The 22,391-nt window shown below is 39.9% G+C and overlaps 1 protein-coding gene across 1 annotated transcript; it reads right to left on the bottom strand.

Annotated features, from left to right (window-relative positions):
- Positions 1 to 20,044: 20,044 nt before the first annotated feature.
- LOC149233986 (uncharacterized) lies at positions 20,045 to 21,037 on the bottom strand. The gene has a single exon (XM_089368112.1). The coding sequence runs from the start codon at positions 21,035 to 21,037 to the stop codon at positions 20,045 to 20,047; it is 993 nt and encodes a 330-aa protein (XP_089224238.1).
- Positions 21,038 to 22,391: the final 1,354 nt, after the last annotated feature.

Here is a 22,391-nt window from a genome sequence, read left to right as displayed (position 1 = left end):
AAGCAACTTACCCTCCACCACAATCTGGGATAGGTTAGGATCTGCCTCGCTCTTGGAGAATCCAAGTCCTGTGAAATAGCTGTCTATCCGTGTGTACCAAGCATGTGGTGCTTGCTTCAACCCATACAGCGCTCTCTTGAGCCTGCACACATGTGACTTGCTGCTGAAGACCTCAAAGCCTTCAGGCTGCTCAATGTACACCTTCTCCTCAATGACTCCGTTGAGGAACGCAGTCTTCACATCCATCTGATAAATGTGCCATCCCATCTGCGCTGAGAGAGCAAGAATCATCCGTATGGAAGAATACCTTGCGACAGGTGCAAAGGTCTCCTCATAATCGATCCCCTCTATCTGTGAAAAGCCTCGGGCAACAAATCTTGCCTTGTACTTCTCCACACTCCCGTCAGCTGCTTGCTTGACTTTGTAGATCCATCTCAAACCCACCACTGATTTCCCTTCCGGTCTAGGAACAATCTCCCATGCACTGTTTCTGAAAATAGAATCATACTCTTCCACCATGGCGTCTACCCATGCGGGATCCTCCACAGCTTCCTCGAAAGAGGATGGCTCAGTCACAACACACTTGCTCATAAGAGCCATGTATCCAGTGTACCGATCAGGTGACTATCTCTGCCTGCGTTGGGCTGTAGGTGGTCCTACAACTTTCTCTGCATCTTGAGCCAGTCACTCAGCTTCTGTCAAGCACTTTCGCCCTCTGATGGTTGGCGCTGCATGAGTGGTCTCTTCCACTCCATGAACCTCATCCTGTGGCTGATCCATGTCCTGAAGCTCATCCTTAGGAACTAATAGCTCCTCATCTGCATGCAAGTGTAGCTCCCTCTCAAGCGAACACTTCATGGCTTTCTCCTCCTAAAATTTTATATCCCGTCGCACAATAGTTTTACCACTGTCTGGCAAATACACATGATAGTTGTGAGGCGTATCAGTGTACCCCACAAATATCCCAACCTATGCGGTCAGCTCCAACTTCTTCCTGGCATCCATCGTCACATGCATGTAAACATTAGCACCAAAAATCCTCAAATGAGAAAGATCAGGCTTCTTACCAGAATAAGCCTCCTCGGGTGTACTCATGCCAAGTATCCTATGAGGACAACGATTCTGCACATAAACTGCTGTATTGCATGCTTCCACCCACAAGTGAAGGGGTAGGCCCTGATCATGCAACATTGCTCGTGCAACACCCACAATCGTTATGTTCTTCCTCTCAGCTACCTCGTTCTGCTGTGGGTTATGGGGAGCTATGAGCTCTCTTCGAATCCCTTCTGCCTTGCAGAAATACTTGAACTTGTCCGAGATGTATTCACCACCATTATCGCTCCTAAGAGCCTTCACCTTCTTCCCCGACTCCTTCTCGACCAGTGCTTTGAATTCACAGAAATTTGAATATGTCTCACTCTTCTTCTGCATGAAGAAGATCCAACACTTACGAGAGAAATCATCAACAAAAATCACATAATACCTGTGTTTTGTTGTCGAAGCAACTGAGAAAGGTCCACACACGTCTGTGTGAATTCTCTCAAGGATCATCGTGGCGCGACTATCCTTCTCGTGAAAGGTGGCTTTCACAAACTTCCCCAAAGTACACCCCTTGCACTGATCTAATTGCGCAAGAGTGCCTTTAGGAAGCCCAATAGTGATCTGCTGCAGTATCTTCAAGGCTCCATGGTGAAGGTGACCCAATCTCCTATGCCACAACTCGCCATCATCTCGGCTCACCAATCCTTCTGCCTTGCCTACCATTACTGCGCATCCATCTACATGCAACTGATAAAGGTTCCTCACTCGAACCCCTATCTTTCGGGTCTCACTAGTTGTCTTGCTACGCAGAAAAGCCTTTCCCTCGCTGAAAACAACATCATACCCCTTGTCTTCTAACATCGCCACAAAGATAAGATTCTTCTTCAATCCTGGAACATGTATGACTTCCTTCAATACGAAGGGTTTACCAGACTCCCTCTCAAAGGAAATGGTACTGATACCGGTCGCATTGTATCTACCATCATCGCCCATCTCGATGTGCATTCCAAGATCTTTGTCCTCCATATCAAAAAACAAATCTCTATCTCCCGTCATGTGAAAAGACACACCACTGTCCAAGAACCACACCGATCCCATCACACTTGAAACCAAGCATGTGATCAATGAAAAATCAAGCTCAAACTGCGAGGCTAGAGCCTCTCCTGCTGCAAATCCAGCAGCCTGCTTGTTCTTCTTCTTCTGCGGACAATTAGTGGCATAGTGTCCGTGCTGGTGACAGTAAAAACACTTCACCTTGGACATGTCCTACTTCTTGCCTTTTGCACTGGAATGAGAAGCTTTCTTGTTCTTCCCCTTCTTTGCTTTGGTAGCCAAAGCGCAATTCTCTTCATCAGATACCTTTGATGAAGATCCATTCTCACACATATTGTTTTTGAGTTTATCCTTGAGTGCCAGGTCGCTCTTGCTTTGGAATAACATTTGCAATCCGTTGAAAGACATTTCAACAACACTGCTGCAAATTCGATTTCCACCAGCTCAAACTCAACCGCTTCCGATCTAAAATTCGTGAGAACACAATATTTCTCGTACAGAGATTGACTGTATGGGCATTCACCGAATATCTCACCTTCCAAAGGAAGGATGAATCCAGAGGCTACCTGGCCCGATTACAGACTCTGCCTGAAGAAATAGAATGTAAACACTTCCTGAATAGTAGATCTGATGATCAACAGCTCCGATACCATGTAGAAATTTTGAATAATTTAACACATATTCAATGGAGATTATCCTGATCATGTACTATTGCAGAATACATACACAATACATAAGCTCCTCTACGTTGATCATCAATTTAGCAGCATCAATAACAATAAAACATCAAGAGCATTCACACATTAACACAGTATGTAACCCGGGGAAAGCTTACAGCTGAAAACCCCACACTATCTGTATATTAATGATTGAGAACATGTAACATTACAAAGTACAATGCTTATCACAAGAAGTCCAGTACCAGATCCACCTGTTACACACAATACAGCTCATATTTGATCTCCAAATCTATTCCACTGCTTGCTTGCCTCCACTGCTCAATACCTGCTCAAGAATGAATGAGAATGGATTAACCAAACTCGTATTTACTTCCAAAGAATCACTCACACTGGGAAAGACATGAGCAGAGGCTATAATACTGGGCATTTACTGGGCAATACTCATTGGCATACTCAATCCCTTGATTGTGCAAATCCTCATGCACAACTATAGTCACAACTGATAGCAATCTGATCCTCTAACACCTGTCCCTAATGAACTGAACATGCACTGACATGCAACTGAGTTAACTGATGTATTCTATAGTTGCATTATGAGTTAATAATTAGTTTAACAACTCATCATTATCTATTTGCAGTTAGACTAATTACAACTAGTTTAACCAAGTCAAGCTGAACACAACTCCATCAACTCCACAATCAACTCCACCAAACTCAACTGATTGAGTTCTAACTGAAGTCATGCATGTAACAACTCAACTGACCCACAAAGAAAGTGTACTTCCTTCTGACAGCTACATGTGCCACATTTGTAGCTCAAACTGAAGTGCTCCAAGAGAATAAGATCAAGTTTATAGTCCAAATATTATTATGAGACAATAATATTTGACTTTTCTATTTTTGACAGCCAGTCTAAAAATAGACTTTGATCACTCCTGCTGTGATCACTCTTTCTGTGATCACTCCTACTGTGATCATCCCTGTTGTGGTCACTCCTATTGTGATCATCCCTGTTGTGATCCAAAAATAGAACTCGCGCCATAATTTGCCTGCGGGCCCACTTAGTGAAGGTGACTCTTTTCACTAAGCTCCATCATCTTGTTGCAATCTCAACACGAGGAAAGAGATTGCCGCATGTTGATGGATCGACCCCCTATGGACAGGACTTGGCTGCACCATTCGTGCGCAAGGGATTCTCGATACATGGATGAGGGCGTGGAGGATGGGGGCCCAAACGGGGTTGTGGATAGTTGATCTGTTATAATTGTGGTGGACAGGGACATTATGCACAGGATTGTATGAATCCTACTAGAGCCTGTTGTCCGTCATGCTACCAACTTGATCACGATGCTATTAATTGCCCCACACTGCTCGCGCAATTAACTGAGAAAGGAGTGCTCCCAGCTAGTTTCGCCCAGAACATCCAGATGATGAAGGCTGAACCCCGCACTAAAGGCCCCAACATAAACATGATGCTCAAAAGCAGTGTAGCTACTGGGGAAGATAAGGGGAAGAAGCCAGAAGAGGATATGTGGGTTCGTAAGGCTCCCGCAAAACAACCAAAATTTGATTTGGCACAAGCAAAGGAAACCTTTTTGGAGGCTAAGAAAAATTTTGCAAAAGCCTCGACTTTGAGTAGTAAGGAGCAACCGGACCTGCAACAAGATAATGCCTTGGTAACTGCCTTTTTAGAAACCTGTATGAAGCTCCTGCGGGATGCCAATGCAGTGAAATGGTTACAAGAATTAATAGCTAGATGTGCGGGGGCAGACAAACAACACATACTCTGGAAATTGAGCAAACACGTCTTATGCACCAGACGGGAGATGCGACAGACTGCCCAGATTGGTGGTTACGAGATGGACCAGGTCATCTTAGATCTGGGTTCCGACGTGAATGTCCTACCAAAACAGACTTGGGAACGCATGGGTAGGCCTACACTACAATGGTCCTCGATCCAATTGTGATTGGCAAACCAACAAAAGATCCTGCCAATGGGAAGATTGCAAGGGGTTGTCGTAGATATCAACAATGCCCGCATGCACGCTGATTTTGAAGTCATAGAAATCATGGATGACAGTAACCCCTATCCGGAACTACTAGGAATAGACTGGGCAATAGACATGAATGGAATCATCAACCTCAAAAAGCGGAAAATAATCTTCGAAAAGAATGCACTCTGAGTAGTCATTCCTTTAGATCCAGCTGAAGGTGCCTGCTATACTGAACTAGTGCGCAACGACGATAGTGACAGGGAACTAGACTGCATCTACCAGCTCACCGCGTGAAATGGGGACTGAGTGAACCCAAATACGAATGGATGACTCTCATGGGACCGCGATAGCTCTTGCACATCAGATTCAGATGAAGAGGTTGAACGATGGCAAAATTGGTTGCACGAAGTAACCACATTGAATTGTAACAAAATGGTCGCAATAGGAGCCATCGCATCGGTCACAAAAGTCACCAGAGAACCAGTGGTCTCGGTGAAATCAAAACCCTGTGCGCTAAAGGTATTCGCATCCTAAGAAGCTCGAACATCAACAAAAGAGGTAGGCGTGGTTAAGCCTAAACTAAAGCATGGAGGTCACTATCACACGTTAATATCGATAGCTAGACAAACTAAGAAGAACAACCCGCAATAGCATGAATCACCAAAAACTGACCACAGGGTCCACGGAAGCCCAAGGGATAGCATACATCACGGCGCTACGTTAACACGACTCTCTTGGAGGCTACGGATACTACAACCTAGATGGCTCTGCATTAGGCAATGGAAGAAAAACTAGAAGAAGCTGGGTAGCTACTGGCCCCGCACTGACAGCACCCTTAAGGTGCGATCCGAAGATCGAAGCATGAGAATACCACGTCGCAATGCTTATAGAAGCTCAGCCCTTTTTCACCTAAGACGACTCAGACTCTCGCAGAATATGGCTAGAACTAACCTAGAGGGGACCAAGCTATCAAGACAGCACACACATCCGTGGCACAAAACCCTGGCTGACCAAGCACTCGAATGATGCTCGCATCACAAGGAGGTAGCGATAGGTCGGATCTGCATCGATGGTGTAGACACCTGAATAGTTGTTAAGGTCACAGTCAAGGCACCCCAAGTAGCTGAAAGAGGGCGTGGGACTATAAACAAGTCTATAGGGAGCCGATCTGGCATACTGAGTTCTGCCTAGATTACCCTATCTCCTCGATCGAAACAACGAGTGATGGGTTGCGCTACTACGCAGCCCAATCGAAATATAACCATTAACACTAATTTCCATAACAGAGACATTAGGGTATGACAGGAAGGAGTGGGTGGCGAATCATTAAGACAAAAGTTCTGAGGTGGATTCATTAAGATCACCTGAGGGAACGTTGGTATGATACTGAAACACAAAGGAACGATGTTGTTCAAAGTGACGGTCTTAATTTATGACTACGGGAGTATACGGGCACATTGGCCCTATATACCAGGATCAATCAATATACATTTGGCCACAAATCAACCCATGCATCCTATGGCCAAAACCAGAGCACGATTCGTCGAAGAAATGCAGTTGAATCAGGAAGAGTTAGCAGGTGCGAGCTAGGAACAACAAATTCTAAAATCCCCACGAACACCACGAAGGCAGAATACGAAGCAGAAGACCCGCACAGTCCGAGCCTCACCACGGCTCACCAAGCAAGTTGTAGCTGATAAGGGCAAAGTCATTTCAACAGACAATGAGGAAGAGGACGAGACTCTTCAGGAGCTCCTTGACTAAATCGATGAGGACGAAGTAGATGCATTCCAAATTCCATCATTTCCCCCATATCTGTCTCCATGGACAGGGTCAACAAAGATACCAAAGGACTTAAACGGAGCGAAAGCCGAACTTTAGACCCCACTTCTTCCAAATGATATAAAGGTTGATGGCTCGCCATGGGGATGCATTCCAACCCTCAAATTTGAAGATTGGGATCTGGCCAACAGTGAGAAGTTCCCTGAATTGGCCGCAGACAAATTATTACCATGGGTTTGGCTGCTGGGTATAGAGAGGGCCAGGATCCTCAACCTCCAATGGCTACCTCACTACCACTCCGCGACTATTACGGCCTTTGTGATCCAACAACTCCTCTGTCTTGTACATGATGGATTCTTATGGTTGGAAGAGCCGATTCCACTCATAGCTGACTTAATCCACCACATAACGCACCTACCACTAAAAGGAGATGACCCCGCTAACGCCACAGGAACCAGTGGTGAGGTCGGCCTCCCCGAAACAATGAGATGCGGTACAAGCTGGTGAAAGGAAAGTGCAGATATGTCATGGCTAGCATCAACGACCGAGTCGTCTGAGTGGCTACATAGCTCCTCGGGGGAAAACTCATGAGGAAGTGTCGTGCAGATGAGGTACCCGCCTCTGTCATTACGCTAGCTAGGCAGTGCGCCCAGGGGGTGCAGTTTAATTGGGCACAGTTCTTATGCACAGAGTTCTTGACCAACTGCCGAGAAGCACAGGACAAAGGTAAGACATTTCATTATGCTTGGTTGCTTCTGTCAATATTTTTGGTAACAAGCACGGTGCCAGTGGATAGCTAGTTCCCTAGCATTACAGATGACCTACCTGAGGCTGTACGGTTTATGGTGCTATGCACAACACGGGACGTGACAAGGGTTTCTGCAATTCGAGCATTTTGGACTTCCATGGCAGGACAAATACGGATTCAGATTGCTCACCGACAGCGCATTTCTCCCACAATCTACAATAATCTCCAAAGCATGGCCGAATTTAAAGCTGACATGCATCATGTGTACATCCGGGTGCGAAAGAACCCGAACCAATCTTGGACCACACTTTTGTTCATCGCAATGGACGAAGCAATCTATGGGGTTTTGGCAAAATGGCCTCTCGAATGGCGCACTCCAGACAAGGCCATCCTAGACCAACTCACTACCAAAAAATAGGAGAAGGAACAACAACAGTGGTTCCAACATCTGGTAAAAAAAGCATGACAGGAACAACAGCTCGCTTCGCAACAAGCAGTTTCCTAGAACCCGCCAGCCGAAGAGACTTCGGTAGCGCAAGAATTGGAACCAGCACAGGAGACAGACACTCAGGCTCCTGGAGAACAAGTCAAATGGTCATGGTGGGAGGACCCACCAAGTATCAGGAAAAAGTCCAAAGTAATAACAGGGGTGGAGAACGAATTCACAGCAAGCCCTGCATTGCCTGCTCTACTTACAGAACAAACAACTGTGTTGGGGGAAATCCAGAAGCAGTTGGAAACATTGCAGGCACAATATTCGGGGAAGGTTCACCTCACCAACAACACAGGTATGACTGAACCACTGATGAGTGCTGCCACACCGAACACTTTAACACTGCCAACTGCTGCTATTACAAGACCCAGTGATGAGGGTAGTTGGGATTTAGATTTGGCCGCCCTACCTAGTAGCATACTTTTTCAATTACAGGATGGGCTCACTAATGAACTCCGTGCTAGGGAAGGTCGCGCCCTCCACACTTTACGGGAGTAGAAAGCTAAGATCGAACAGGTCAATCTTCAACATGTTGTCTGGGTCGAGCATTACAGGAACGTTGAACAAGCCGTCATAGAAGCATGCCGCACAGTTCTGAGGGTAGCTATCCCTGAGGATCTTCCAACTCTGACCAAGGTTCAACACATGGCCGCAGAAGTCTGCACGGTCCAGGAAGAGGCCGCAAGAGCACAAGGGGAGCTTGCCCTACAGATTGCAGAGCTTCGGCTCCAGGCACAACAACCCCGGCCCGATGATGGACACTGTCACGTGGAAATTCAAGAAGGCATGGAAACCATGCGAAACACGGTCCAAGAATATTCAAGACTTTTGGATCAGTTTATTAACCTACTTACATCTCTCCAGGAGGACCCCACCATTCAGCGCGTCGAAGCTGAGGTACGCATGTTGCAATAGGCCTATGATACAGCTTACGAAGATGCGCAAATGGTCACTATCACACAACGGCTAGCTAAGATTAGGGAAGCTGAGGCTCTTAAGGCCCAAATGGACGTTGCACGAAAAAAGGAGGCAGAGCTTAAATATCGCATTCAGCCATGGATCGATGAAGCGTTTACCGTTTCTACAATGATGGAGGGAAAGATAGCACATATGCAGGCAGTCTGTGACTCTGAGCAAGCAAACCCATTAGACATAGATACATCAGCGACCCGAGTGGCACTGGTACAACAGACTACCACATAATTTTGTGAAGAGACATGCATGGCGCAGAAATTGTTAAACGACCTTCATGCAAAGATGGACGCACTAGCTCAGTGACTTGGGACGAGTCACGATGATTGTGTTGGGGGACTGTTGGGTAGCGAAAGCCCTGCGGAACAAGTATGGGGTGCGAAGCCCGAAATTTTGGGTAATAGTAGGGTAAAAGACTCCGCAGAAAGCACAGAGCGTGAGCTATAGTAGGTTGAGTCAAAGGGTAGTCAACCTGAAAATAATGTAAAGAAATAGTAATACAGTTGGCCCGCAGAGGGATCGAGGGCCAAGGGAAAGTATAAATAGAGCGGGGCTCTAGGAGGGAAAGGTAGTTCTTTTGGAAGATGGAATGTAATGGGTCCTTAAAGGCGATAGCTTGAAAGCGTCTGTAAGTCCGAGTCGAGGGAGTAGGGTAGAAGGTAGAGGCTCTGTAGCTGTGTGCGTAGAGGCCTGGAAAGTCCGTAGCTGTGTGTGTGGACCTCTGTAGCTGAGTGCGTAGGGTGGATCTGGATGTATTGTTGAAGATTGATAGTAAAGATAAGTTTCTTCTGAATTCTGTGTTGATTGTGACTTTACTCTTATATGATGAATGAACTATTATGATTTCTGCATTTGCTATGGTTGTACACGTGAACTGGGTTAATCTTGATGCGCGAAGTAACCAAAAGTAATAAATGTTTTCTTAAAGACTGTTTTAACTAGATCAAACCAGTAATAAGTGATTCAATCTGTAATAAGTGCGATAAGGGTATTCCGATCTATGCGGATCTAGCATAGCATGAGGCTGCAGAATAGCGTGCGAGCCCCAAACCACATCCAAGACATCCCCAAGGTGTGGAAACCTGGTTCCAGCACCCTCTCCTACTACCTTAGGTGAGATCTCAGTCCGCGCTTCGTGGGCTATTGCTGAAAGGGCTGGTAGCTGCGAGATTTGTTTGGATAAATAATTCTTCTGAACCTGTGTCAAGCCCATATAAGCCAATAGGTAGGCACAGGGCAGAAGGGAGGAGAAGTTGTTCAAATGTAGCAGCATGTGGATTTCAGTGTTGAATGCTTCTCCTACTTGCTGGGATTAGCCGATGTCTGCATTATGTAAAAGACTATGTTTCTTTAATTAATTGAAGCAATTTTAATTCATGGTTTGTCTATTCACCCATTGCATCTTAATGAATCTAATTTTTGTGTGAACCAGGTTAATCGAGGGTGTGAGATGGCTAGGTTGGCCACCAGACCAGCTCGACACCTCTCTCATCTTTTAGATTCAATAGCATTTATATTATTAATTGCTGTGTGATTTCTTTACAGTTTCTTTCTGCCTTCGATTGATGTTATCTAACTTGCTGCAGATGTTTTATTTCCAAGAATTAATTCGATTTTTTGCAATCCATTATTCTCAGTTTTAAGGTTAATTTGAGTTGCTGCAAATTGTTTCTATTTCATTTGTTGCATTATTAATTATACTTGCACCTGAAATATTTTAAACAAGCATCATGTCCTTCCAGAATCTACAAGATCGGCTCTGCCTTTATGAGATCTAACTCGAATTCTGTAAATTAATCTAGATCTATTAATTTATATCTAAAGCTGCAATTTTTACATTTGCTGAGCCGATATTCATAAATAAGGAAACTACTCTATGTTTGAATCGATAAATGTTTAATTAATATTATGGTTTCCTTTAACTTTTGGATTGTTCTTACACATAATTAGTGCAAGCAGAATGTTACACAGAATTAGTGCAAGCAGATTGTTACACAGAATTAGTGCAAGCAGAATTAGTACAGGCATAATTAGTGCAAGAAGAATGCTACACAAAATTAGTGCAAGCAGAATAGTTTGAATTGCTTTTGAATTTATTCCAGCATTTACAGTATTTTCATTATTGTGTTAGCACCGCTTGATTTCTAGTTCTGATTTCCCTTCTATTTACTTGCAATTAGAATTTCCTTTCACATTAATTGCTTTTACTTTCCTGCATGATTTTAATTGTTTGGATTGGTGTTTCTTGCACTAGTGCAGGATTACATTTATTTTCTAGATTAATCACAAGATAGACTAGAATTTGTTTTGCAGGTTACCAGGGACTCTCTCTGTCATTTCTAGTGTTGCGTCTCAAAGTTCACAAACTCTCCGGATTGACAAATTAAATTTTGGTACATTTATAGACCCTATACTGCACCCAACACTGAAGGGCTACTAGACTCAACCTCCTATATGACCTTGAGGTAATGGAGTCGACAACTTAAGACCTTACTAACCTCTATCAGGTGCTACGGGACCTCCAGGAGCAACCCAACCCCTACAGGTATCCAACCCCTCAAACAACTCTCCTTTTTCCTAACTTAGAGCCCCAGTCACTCCCTTTTCAAGGCATCCAAGCAACTATGGGTCTCTAGTCACTCCCATGAGCCTTCCTGAGTGTGACTGTAGCCTTTTTTTTCCATTGCAATGCCAACAATTGTAAAATTTAAGGTTATTTTCTAGGGTTGGGGCTTAGCCTCTGCCAAAAACTATATGAAACTTTCAGAACTCATAAAATATATGAAGAGAATGCTTTTGATACCAACTTGATCAAAGACTTGACCTACCATGTTCTAAGCATGATTGACATTCCGTCAAACACTTGGTAAATATGCAACCTGCGGGCCATGAATGCAAGTCTGAACATATGGGACTGAAGACTTATCTTAGGTTTAACAAGAAGGATCATTGTCTTCTCACAATAGCTGCCATAACATCAATTAGTTCTTGCATTCATTATTCATTCAAATTAAAATAAAAACATGAAAAGAGCCATGACTGAGAACTCTCATATAACCATGCTTATAACCAGCATATAAATAGATAAATAACAATAAGAGAATGACCATTAAGCCACATAATAAAAAGTGAATTTACTCATCAAAATCAAGGGAAACTCAGCTCTCATTAAACATAGGAAAAATCCAACCAGTTCGTGACTTTCATGTACCACCCGACCATAGATTGGATGAACGAAATCTTTCTTTCAGCCAATCATACCCATGCCATATTCCAAGCATGAATGTGGGATCTCATGGGATAAACCAATCGATAAACAACCAAGGGAGTCTATAGGTTAAACCACCTCCACTCTCACCATACCATGACCTCACCTAAACCGGTGCCGAGATCACAAAACCAAACCGAGCTTGGATGCCTCAGAATTTCTTCTCCAATACCTTAAGGATTTTTCCCGTCTCCACCCTCAGGATTTACCGTGTATCCTGTCATTACTGGTCAAGGGATTACTAGGCCTTTGGGAATTTTCCTAAGACCACCTCACTCGGATCCAAAATATTCCTATCCAAAGCTCAAACCAAGAAAAGTCCCATCAAACCATGATTATCTAGAAATGGAAAGGCCAAGCTAAAATCCATTATCGAAACCTAACAAAATCCATGCCAATGCCAACAAAATAACCAAATACCAACATGCACACACTATGCATGTCAAAACCAGCTAGGAAAGCATACATGCAACCTGTTACCTACAAGTATTCCTGCTGAAGCTGCTTGATCCAAATTTTCCTTGCTTGATCCTTGCTTTTCCTTTGCTTTCCTTGTCCTTCCTGTCTTTCCTTGTCCTTTCTTTGCTTTCCTTGTCCTTCCTTTCTTTCCTTGTCCTTTCATTGCTTTCCTTGTCCTTCCTTTGCCTTCCTTCTCCTCTTGGTGCTCTTCTCCCCTCTAAGACTAATTTCAAAACTAAACTTAAAAAAAAAAACTAACAACTAATGCTCTCATTTCTTTTTATTATTCATGCTTCTAATTTCTTTAATTTTCCATTATTTTCCTTCATTTTTCTCCTCACATGATACTAGTGACATTTCACCTTATTTTTCTCCTAATTTCTTTTATTTTCATAAATAAAATGTCAAAAATACCTTTTTTCCTTTTCAAAGCCTTTGCCAATTTCCCCTTAGCCATAAACACATCAAGTGATGCCCACTAAGATATTTTTCCCAACATTTAGCTTGGAATAAGTGTCCCTTAACAGTGGTCTTATTTTTCCTTTATTAACTTTTATTATATGAACTTTTTACCCAAGGTTGTTACAATCCTCAATTGAACATCCAACTCGGCTAAGAATACATAGAAGCAACTCATATTTGAGGCAAGAAAGAGAAGTAGCTCACAACTCATGAACTAAGGAGTTGATTGAGGAGGCAACATGAGTGATCAAGGATATTTTTTTTTTTTGGTTATATTTTTTGTGGTTTGTTTTGGAACAGTGGTTATACCTTTTTTTGGTTCGTTTTGGAGCAATAGCTATACTTTTCTATTGTTCGTTTTAGAACAAACCTTGAAATCAACTTAAAGCATATCTCTCCCTTTTCAACAGACCAAAACTCAACCCTTTTACAGTCCCATATTGTTCGATCATGGGGAATAACTTAAGTCTGAAAAAAGTACAAGTAGGCCTAAGACAAGACACATTTGGGCCTATAAACGTTTTTGAGTTTCAACCCTGTGGAGACCTGAGACAAGGCACATTATATGAAAGTTTTTGAGTTTTAGCCTTGTGGAGACTTGAGATAAGGCACATTCTGTGAAAGTTTATGAGTTTCGGCCCTATGGAGACCTATGACAAGGCACATTTGGACATGTGGAAAGTTATGGTTTTCAACCTCTAGGACTAGAGCTTCCTTCGCAGACTTGAGAATATTTTTGTGAATCTTGTTGAATCTATAACAGAGTTTGGGATTAGTTCTTAAACTGAATTTGAAGACAATCTTGGAAGCAATCATTAGAGCATCTTTGAAGCACTATTGAGGAAATATTTGAGGCATTGTTAAAGCATTTTTGGAACACCTACTAGAGCATTATTCAAGACGATTTTGAAGTCTTGTTAGAGCAGCTTATAGAGGACCTATTGTGTAGACCTTGAAGCCAAACTTATATTTAGTTTTTGGAGCAACCCCTCTTGTATTCTTTGGAACATAGTTGAAGACCTTAAAGCCATATTTGGAGTAGTTGTTGAAGATTTTTTTTTGCGGTGTTGGATCAGACTTGAGACCCTTGTTGAAGAAGCCCTACTGAAGATATAGATCTCTTGTTGGAGAAAACATCCTTGAAGCATTGAATACATTTTTGAAGTAAGCATTTCTTGTAAAGTTTTTGGTTTGACCAGGTTGGAGATGGAGTTGTTGAGAGGATTTGATTCCTCATTTTGACCAAGTAGGAGCTTGATCTGTTCAAGGTTGGAGACTTCAAAAAGTCAAATATTTTGTTGTATAGGTCGGAGCCTAAAATTATTGTAAAAGAGGATTGGAGTCCTCACTATTTTTTATCAATAAAATTATTTTTTTCTATCCCTTGTCTTTTGGTCTATTTTGTGATAAAAATCTTAACTAGCATAATATAGCAATTGGAAGAAACACTAATTCACCCTCCCCTCAGTATTTCCAATAATTGACATAGATATTCTTGGTCCAGTTGCTTGCAAGGAGCATATAAGTGGACAACAATGATGTCTAGTAACTCTTGAGAATCATGTGAATGCATGAAGAGATCATTCATGTCAATAGAAGCATTTTGCTATCTATGTCTACTACAACATGGGAAATTGAACATAATTGTATCTCAGAACATGCCCACATAATGCATCTTTTATTCTATCAAAAAAATAATATTTGATAATATTAAGGTGGAATGCAATATGTCGCATATCTTCGAAGGGAATCGCCATCAACAACATCCACTAATAAAACATCAATTTTTTCTACTCAAAACAAAAGTAAAAAAAATAAAATTGTTCACCAATTAAAAGAAGCAATGGATATATAAATGTCAAACTCACCATCTTAAATGTCAACCAAAAAACCCAATAATACTCAAGTTCTCTATCAAATTATTTGATATAATAATTTTTAAATCATAATTCCATTAATAAGATATAATAAGCAAAAACATTTGGAGCATTTATCCTCCATTCTATTGTAGAAATTTCATAGAGCAACAAAGAACTATTTATTCATCTTTTTCAAATTCATGGAAAATTTAATAATTCTGTATATATTGCCAATGAACGTAACCCTTCTTTTTATAATATAATATTTTAATTATAATTTTTATAATAGGAAAAAATGAAAAATGAAAAATATTTTAAAGTATTTTATAAAATTTCAGAATTCACTTTGCTTTCTTTAAAGTTATTGTGGAGGAATCCTTGTGAAATTCCTGTGCAAGCATGTTGACAATTAAGAAAGCATATTAGGTGATATGTCCCTCCACGTCAATGTCTACAAAGGAGCTTCAATGTCCATTCCACGTCTTTGATTGATATCTGAATGCGACTACACTTTATTTCACTCACGATAGTCGGTGGAAAGGTGATATGCTTATCGAGCATTTAATTTTACATTAAATTTAGGTAGAAGTGGTCAAATTGTTCTTTTTCTTACCATTTCCATATCTTACAATTGGCCTTGGATTTATCTACTCTCTAAAGGTTGATTAGTTGAATTATGTCAATTATTTTATTTCAAATTGTCTATGCTTTCGTGGACTTATTAAAAAGTAGGAGAATACACCATGTATGTCTTTATCAAAGGCTTTTTATTTTTATATCATAAGTCTATCTATCCTTTGAGTTATATTTTACAAAATCATTGATTTAATTTAATTTAATTTATTGTTAATATTTATGATTTAATTTATTAATCATATATATATATATATTTTACAAATTTTTTATTTAATTTAATTTATTGTTAATATTTATGATTTAGTTTAGTATTCATATATACATATATATATAATTGAAACACTTACAATACGCATAGTTTAACGAGGCGGAGGAGTTGCCTGGAAAGATATAGAAATTCCGGTTATATCCAGAGAAAATTCAGCAAGGATTTTTGTAAATCCAAGTTCTAGTTGTTAAATTTCAAAATTTTAGGTGTCTTAGATGTTTTTGATGGTATTGAATCCATTTCCACCATCAAAAACACGATTCAAATACTGCCTCTATAAGATTTTTTGAAAATTTTACCCAAATTCCGGCAACTTTTGACCGTCCAGATAATTTCTCCACCTCATTACACAACTCCGTTACAATAGTTTTTAAAATTTTTAAAAAGGAAAAATAAGCACGAGAAAACTTTATTTCCAGTGAAATAGGAACAAAGAATTGAAAAAAAGAGATATATACTTACATTGTACACTTCATTGTAACGACAATTGTTTTCGAGCCAAGGATGGGATGGGAATTCTCATTTGGTATTATTATTTTGAATATGTAGGATTTTATTTTTATTTTTTTATTATTAACATGTGATTCTCTTTTTGAAATTTGACATTTAAGAATAGGAGAGCTTTATAGGGTGTGAGATAGGAGTCAACATTGTGTTTATGGAGGTTAGATTTATATTTTGGATATTAATTTTATGTTTTAGATGTTAATTTTGTGTTTTGGATGAAGGGTGGATTTGGTTTTGTGCTTTGAAGATTAACTTGAAAGATGGGTGGAAATGAAATAACGAAAAATTTATATAGAGATTCATAAAAAGGTGTCATTTATGAGAATTCTAATTTATTTAGGGGAAGAAGGAGATGTGAGAGGCATATTGAAGAGGCATCAGACCATCTTTCATTATGCTTGGAAGTGGGACAAATGGAGGAAATAATGGAATAGAAGGAATGTGTTGGAGGCTCAGGTAATGCAAAGGAAACTAATATGTATCAACCGTTAAGTAGAGTAAAAAAAACAAACAACTAGAGATAAATTAAGATCTAGTACATGGAAAACAATAATTAAAGGATTAAAGAAATAGAAGAAATAATGGGTGTGTTTTAGAAAGAATTGAGAAGTTGGAAATTAAGAAGCATCTGCAATGGAGATCATCTAGTTTGTGGCTCTTCTTACTCTTTTCGTTGGTTCCTTTATGGTGGATCATCTTATGGAAATCAAAGAAGACAAAGTGCAATAAAAACCTACTCAAGCAAAGGAATAGTCCTTTGTCATCTACTTATCCAAGATTGGTGATAAGATGAAAGCCTTTAGTAAGCATGAACCCTTTTCATTTTTGGATCTTGTAATGTTTTGTAAAGTTGTACTCTCCCTACCTAGTTCAAATCCCCAATAAGAGTAACACATTATGATAAGACTAGAAGGGCAGGTGCACCCATGAGTGAGACCCCCCTTGAGGGTGTGCCTCTAAGATGTCTCGTCTCTTGCTAAGTCATAAGTAACATGATAGGTGTTAGCTTGTGAGTTATTGACACTAACCTATGTGTTATAGTGGTAATCAACTAGATTTGAACTTGGGCTTACCAAAATAAACGTGGTAATTTATAAGTATAGAACAATTTCTTCTAAAACATGTAAGCTCTTTAATGAAAAGAACATCATAATTATGATTTTAAGAATGGCTCTAACATTTTGAAATGGAAATATTTAGTATTGGTCTAATAATAAATCAAACAAAAGAAAGCAAGATTTTTTTTATGATAATGGTGGTGTGATAGTGATTAATATCCATTAAAATGAGATTTAGTCATTTTTTATTTTAATGAGAACAATATTCCACAAGGACGCTCCCCCAAGGGTCGGGTGCACATACCCTATGCTTCCCATGCACTCGGGATGGGGGGGGCGCATGAGGAAACATTTCACCACATCCCCCTTTTGGGGAGACGCGGGGAGACATAGGGGGTAACTTTTTCCTAGTGTGAGGGATGTGTCTCCCCAAAATGGATGCTTCTGGGTGCACCCCCTCAAAAGGGGATGCCCAGAAGCAACCCTTTTGAATTTCAAAAAGTTTTGCATTGGACAACCTAATATTCAAGCCTATGGCCCTATTATTGCTATGCAATTCATGGTAATGTTAAATCTTTCATTTTCATCCTTTTACTTAGAATTTTAACATTACCATCAAATGACTCAGGATGTTTGAGAGTGGTTTCGACGTCAATGGAGTTTATATGGAGAAAGTAGAATTTTAGATCTCACTCAAAATCCAGTAGAATTAAACAATGTTTTAGGATTTCACGAATGGGGGGATTGCAACGTTTCCTTTGGATTTTGTCATGTACAAGGGTATGGAACAAGTATTTAATTAAGAGCACCAAGCCCTATATGCACCTTGATGTTAGTGGCATTGGTTGTCGAACTCATTTATCATTACCCTATTAAAAGTATACCCATCGCTCAAGAAAAATCTCGACTTGACATGCTACATTTTTCTATCTGATTTTAATGCTTAGAGGGTGATATTCACAACAAAGATCTCAATACAGGTAATCATTTTGATGATATATAGGTATTTGCTATAGCATGATTTTTTGGGTGCTAGAGGTCATCCAAAGTCAGTTTGTTGATGTATTTTCGGTTCAGAGATGGATTGCACTTAATGCTACTTTGGTTATGTGCACCCTTACATGCTATATAAATGAGAACTTTTGCTTATTGATGTAGAAATGGTTTGGATTCATATGGATGCACATGAATATATATCTTTTTCTTTAAAATTTGAATATTTTAGGTTTTTTTGGTATGGATTTTTTACCACTTCTAGTCTAATTCCAACCAATTATTGGTTTCAGAGGGTTTTCTAGGTCAATCACCGGTTCAATTCCAATAACATTCATATCTACTATAGCCTATTTTGTTTAGTACTAATTAGATTCTAGAATGACGAATGATGGATTTAAATTTTAAATCAATTTATATTCTAGAATGATGAATGATAAATTTAATTTTTAAACCATTGTAGATTCAAGAATGATGAATGATGAATATGGATCAATGTATTTCATTATTGAATCTCATAGTGTATGGATGAATATGAGTATAAATGATGTATGTGCCAATATAAATGATGAATACAAATCTATGTATTTTATTATTTAATTTAATTATGTATAGATCAATATATTTATCCTTTCATCATTATTATTATTATTATTTATATATATATATATCCCTCTTAAATTTCCCTAAAATTTGAAAGTACTCCCACACATTTTTTTATATCTCTACATCCGGCCCCATAATCTTAATAAAATACTAAATAAAAATAATAATATGCACTAAAACTATATGAAGCATATAATAATCTAAAGAAAACAAAATAATATTTAAATTTCTTTAAAATAATTAATACATCCATGAATAAGAACCACCCTTAAGACTTCCACTAATTTCATACAATGGTAACAAATAATCTCTTTTTAACTTTGCCATTTAGTTCAAATTTAAACATTTTTCTATTTGATAATGATAATCGTTATAATTAATATTAAAAATGACATTAAACTAATAACTACCTGTACGCTTGATATAATAAATTCATTATAATTATTTAATTGGCAGCACATCCGTGCACGTTTTGGCTAAGTGCTAAACCTAACCTCGAAAGCCGAAACATGTTACATCAAGAATCGTGTCTCGTTGGCGCGCACTTCATTCGTTCTCCATCATTAACAAAACATGTGGAGAAAGATGGATGGTGAGAAAAATAGTCAATAGAGATAGCGCTCTCCTTTTTAAGCAGAATAGACGAAATGTTTGACTTTAAAAATACTTTTTTATTTTTAATAAATAAATTAATATAATTTTTTTAGGCGGTTTTTAAAGGAGATTAAGATAAATGTTGAGTTCAACGATGGATTTTTTTAAAATATGAATGGATGTAAAATAATTTTAATTTATATGTAATTTTTTTTTTTTTTTTTTTCCCATGGAAAAAGTCGTAATTTCTATTAATATATATAAGAAATTACATTTTGTAGATGCCAAGGCATATGCATATGGAGGCATGTTTGCCTATCAGGATACATGTATAACTGTCTATATAAAACTTTACTGCAATCGCTGATCCTCCTCGCAGGGAGTCTGTAATAACCATATTGTATCAAAACTACCCTCAACAGAAAGAGGGAAAAAGGTTCAAAATTATATCTTCTTTGCGCAGAGAGAGTTATATATATATGCCAATACCAAAACTGTTGTATCTACAGTCGTATAATAGATATGAGAAAATAAACATGATTTTTACAATGAGATCTACAAAATCATGGGCTTAAAGCCCAATTTGTCCATGTTCTACGAATGGTCTGTGGTAATATTGATGGTAAGCACCATCAATCTCCTCCTGGATCAACCAGTCATTGCCCTGTAGATGCGTTGCCTCTTTTGAAAGTTGATCAGCCTCCGAGTTTTGTTCCCTGTAGATATGTCGACAGACAAAAGAGTCAAATATGTCTATCATTCTACGAGCTTCTCCTAGAATATGCCTTAGTGTATATGCATTGCAGTGTGATGCATTGTTGAGCCAATTACATACAATTTTTGAATCACCAAACAATTGAAGATGTCTGCAATGATGAACTAATGCAAAGTAAATGAGATGTTTTGTTGTGCAGAGTTCAGCAAAGTTGTTGGTACCCGTCCCCAAGTTTATTTGAATTTTAAACCAGTGGGTATCATTCAGGTATAGTATGGCTCCCCCACCACATCCTGCTTCCTGAGCAGAACCATCAAAATATGCCCATGGTTTGGATTTATCTATGGTTTCAGGAGTGATGGTGCGCAGAGGGGCTATGTTGTCATCCTCGGGAAGGAGATCATAATCAGAGATTATGTGATGTAGTATAGAAGGCCAGTGAGGGTCCTTGAGATTGAATATGGACTGGTTTCTAGCTATCCAAATGGCCCAGCAAACAAGGAGAGGCATGTTCCTGGCTTTTCCTTTGTGGGCTAGGCACCAGGTATTCCAAGCCTCATGGACGTTGTTGCCGTGCCAGGGGTTCAGGGTAGGGAAGTGTGCAGTAATACCGTTCCAAAACTCCTTAGTGGACGGGCAGTTCAGGAAGAGATGTTCAGTGTTCTCTTCATCAAGTCGACAAAGATGGCATCGAAAGGGACCATGGAAGGATCTCTTCATCAGATTGGCACCAGTAGGGATCTTGTCAAATAGTATGTTCCACAGTAACAGGCGAGTGCGAGGGGCGGCCTTGAGCTTCCAAAAATTTCTCCAGTTTGGGTCAATAGACTGAGGTTTATGGGGATCCATGAGCTTGATGTATCCTTATTTTGGGGTATAAGTTCCATTCTTTGCGAAAGCCCAAATAATTTCATTAGGATCCTCTGATAGACGGATATGGGCCTGTGTGAGGGCTTCTATGTAAAGTTGCCAATCCAGTCTCCAATGATCAGGGATGTCCAATTCGTGTGCGGATTTCCATGCCTGATGTAGGACTGTGGAATTATTGCGGTCGCCAATATGCTTGATGTAGATAATGCCCCTGTAATTTAGGAATCTAATTAATTCGGCTGGCAACCTGTGTGCATTCCCACATCCCACCCATGGGTCCGTGCCAATACGAATTGCGTTACCTTCCTTTATTCTCCAGGTAATTCCTTGTCGCAGCAGGGGGGGTGGGTTCATCATTGCCTTCCATATGTTGGAGATATTACTAGTCGAGGGGTGAGTTTGTCTGAACCAGTCCATCAAATTTAAAGGCCATATGTATTTTGCATGGGCTACCTGAGTCCAGAGACTATTAGAGGTAATGAGCTGCCATCCTAGTTTAGCAGCCAAGGCTTTCGAAAATAGCTCAAGCCTTTTTATGCCCCATCCTCCCCATCGTTTTGGAATTGCTATATGGTCCCATTTGACCCAGGCAAAAATTTTCCCAGGTTGATTACCCTTCCATAAAAATCTGCAGCAAATATTTTGGAGCCTGTTCAGAATGCCTTTTGGGATCCATGCAAGGGTCATCCAGAACACAGGGGTGGCCTCGATAACTACCTTAATGACGATTAATCTGCCGGCCTGGGAAAGGTATTTGTGGTACCAGATCTGTAAGCGTTTTTCCACCTTTGCGATAAGCCACGTCCAGTCTGCGATCCTGTATCCGAGGGGCTTTATTCGGAAGCCCAGATATTTAAGCTCGTCATCCAAATTGAGTGCAGAGAAAGGAAACCGCTGGGTAGTATAGATGGACTCATGCTGAGAGCAACCAATAATGGTAATGGTGGATTTTCCTTTGTTAATCATCATCCCCGTTGCCTGTTGAAAGAGCTTGAATATATTATGTAGAATAGAGGAATCGCCGATACTTCCATTTAAGAATATCAGGATATCATCAACAAACAAGAGGTGGGTCAAAAAGAAGTTCTCCAAAATCTTGATGCCAACCAACTGATTTCTGTCCCGGGCAGCAATGATGGATCTGCTTAGTCCTTCCATAACAAGTAAAAAAAGTAGAGGGGAGAGAGGGCAGCCTTGCCTAAGCCCTCTCTTTGATAAGAAAAAAGGTGTAGCTTCGCCGTTAAGCAGGACACTGTAGGATACATCCTTAATGCAGCTCATAATCCATTTGATGTAAGCGAAGGGGAAGCCTAGGTGAGTTAGAATTAACCTG

Source organism: Pinus tabuliformis, chromosome 8 (assembly GCF_031772625.1).
Source record: "Pinus tabuliformis cultivar Carrire ecotype Pingquan chromosome 8, CPIR1, whole genome shotgun sequence".
Classification (NCBI taxonomy): Eukaryota; Viridiplantae; Streptophyta; class Pinopsida; order Pinales; family Pinaceae; genus Pinus; species Pinus tabuliformis.
Note: the sequence above shows the minus strand (reverse complement) of the source record. Positions and strands in the feature narration are given on the sequence as shown.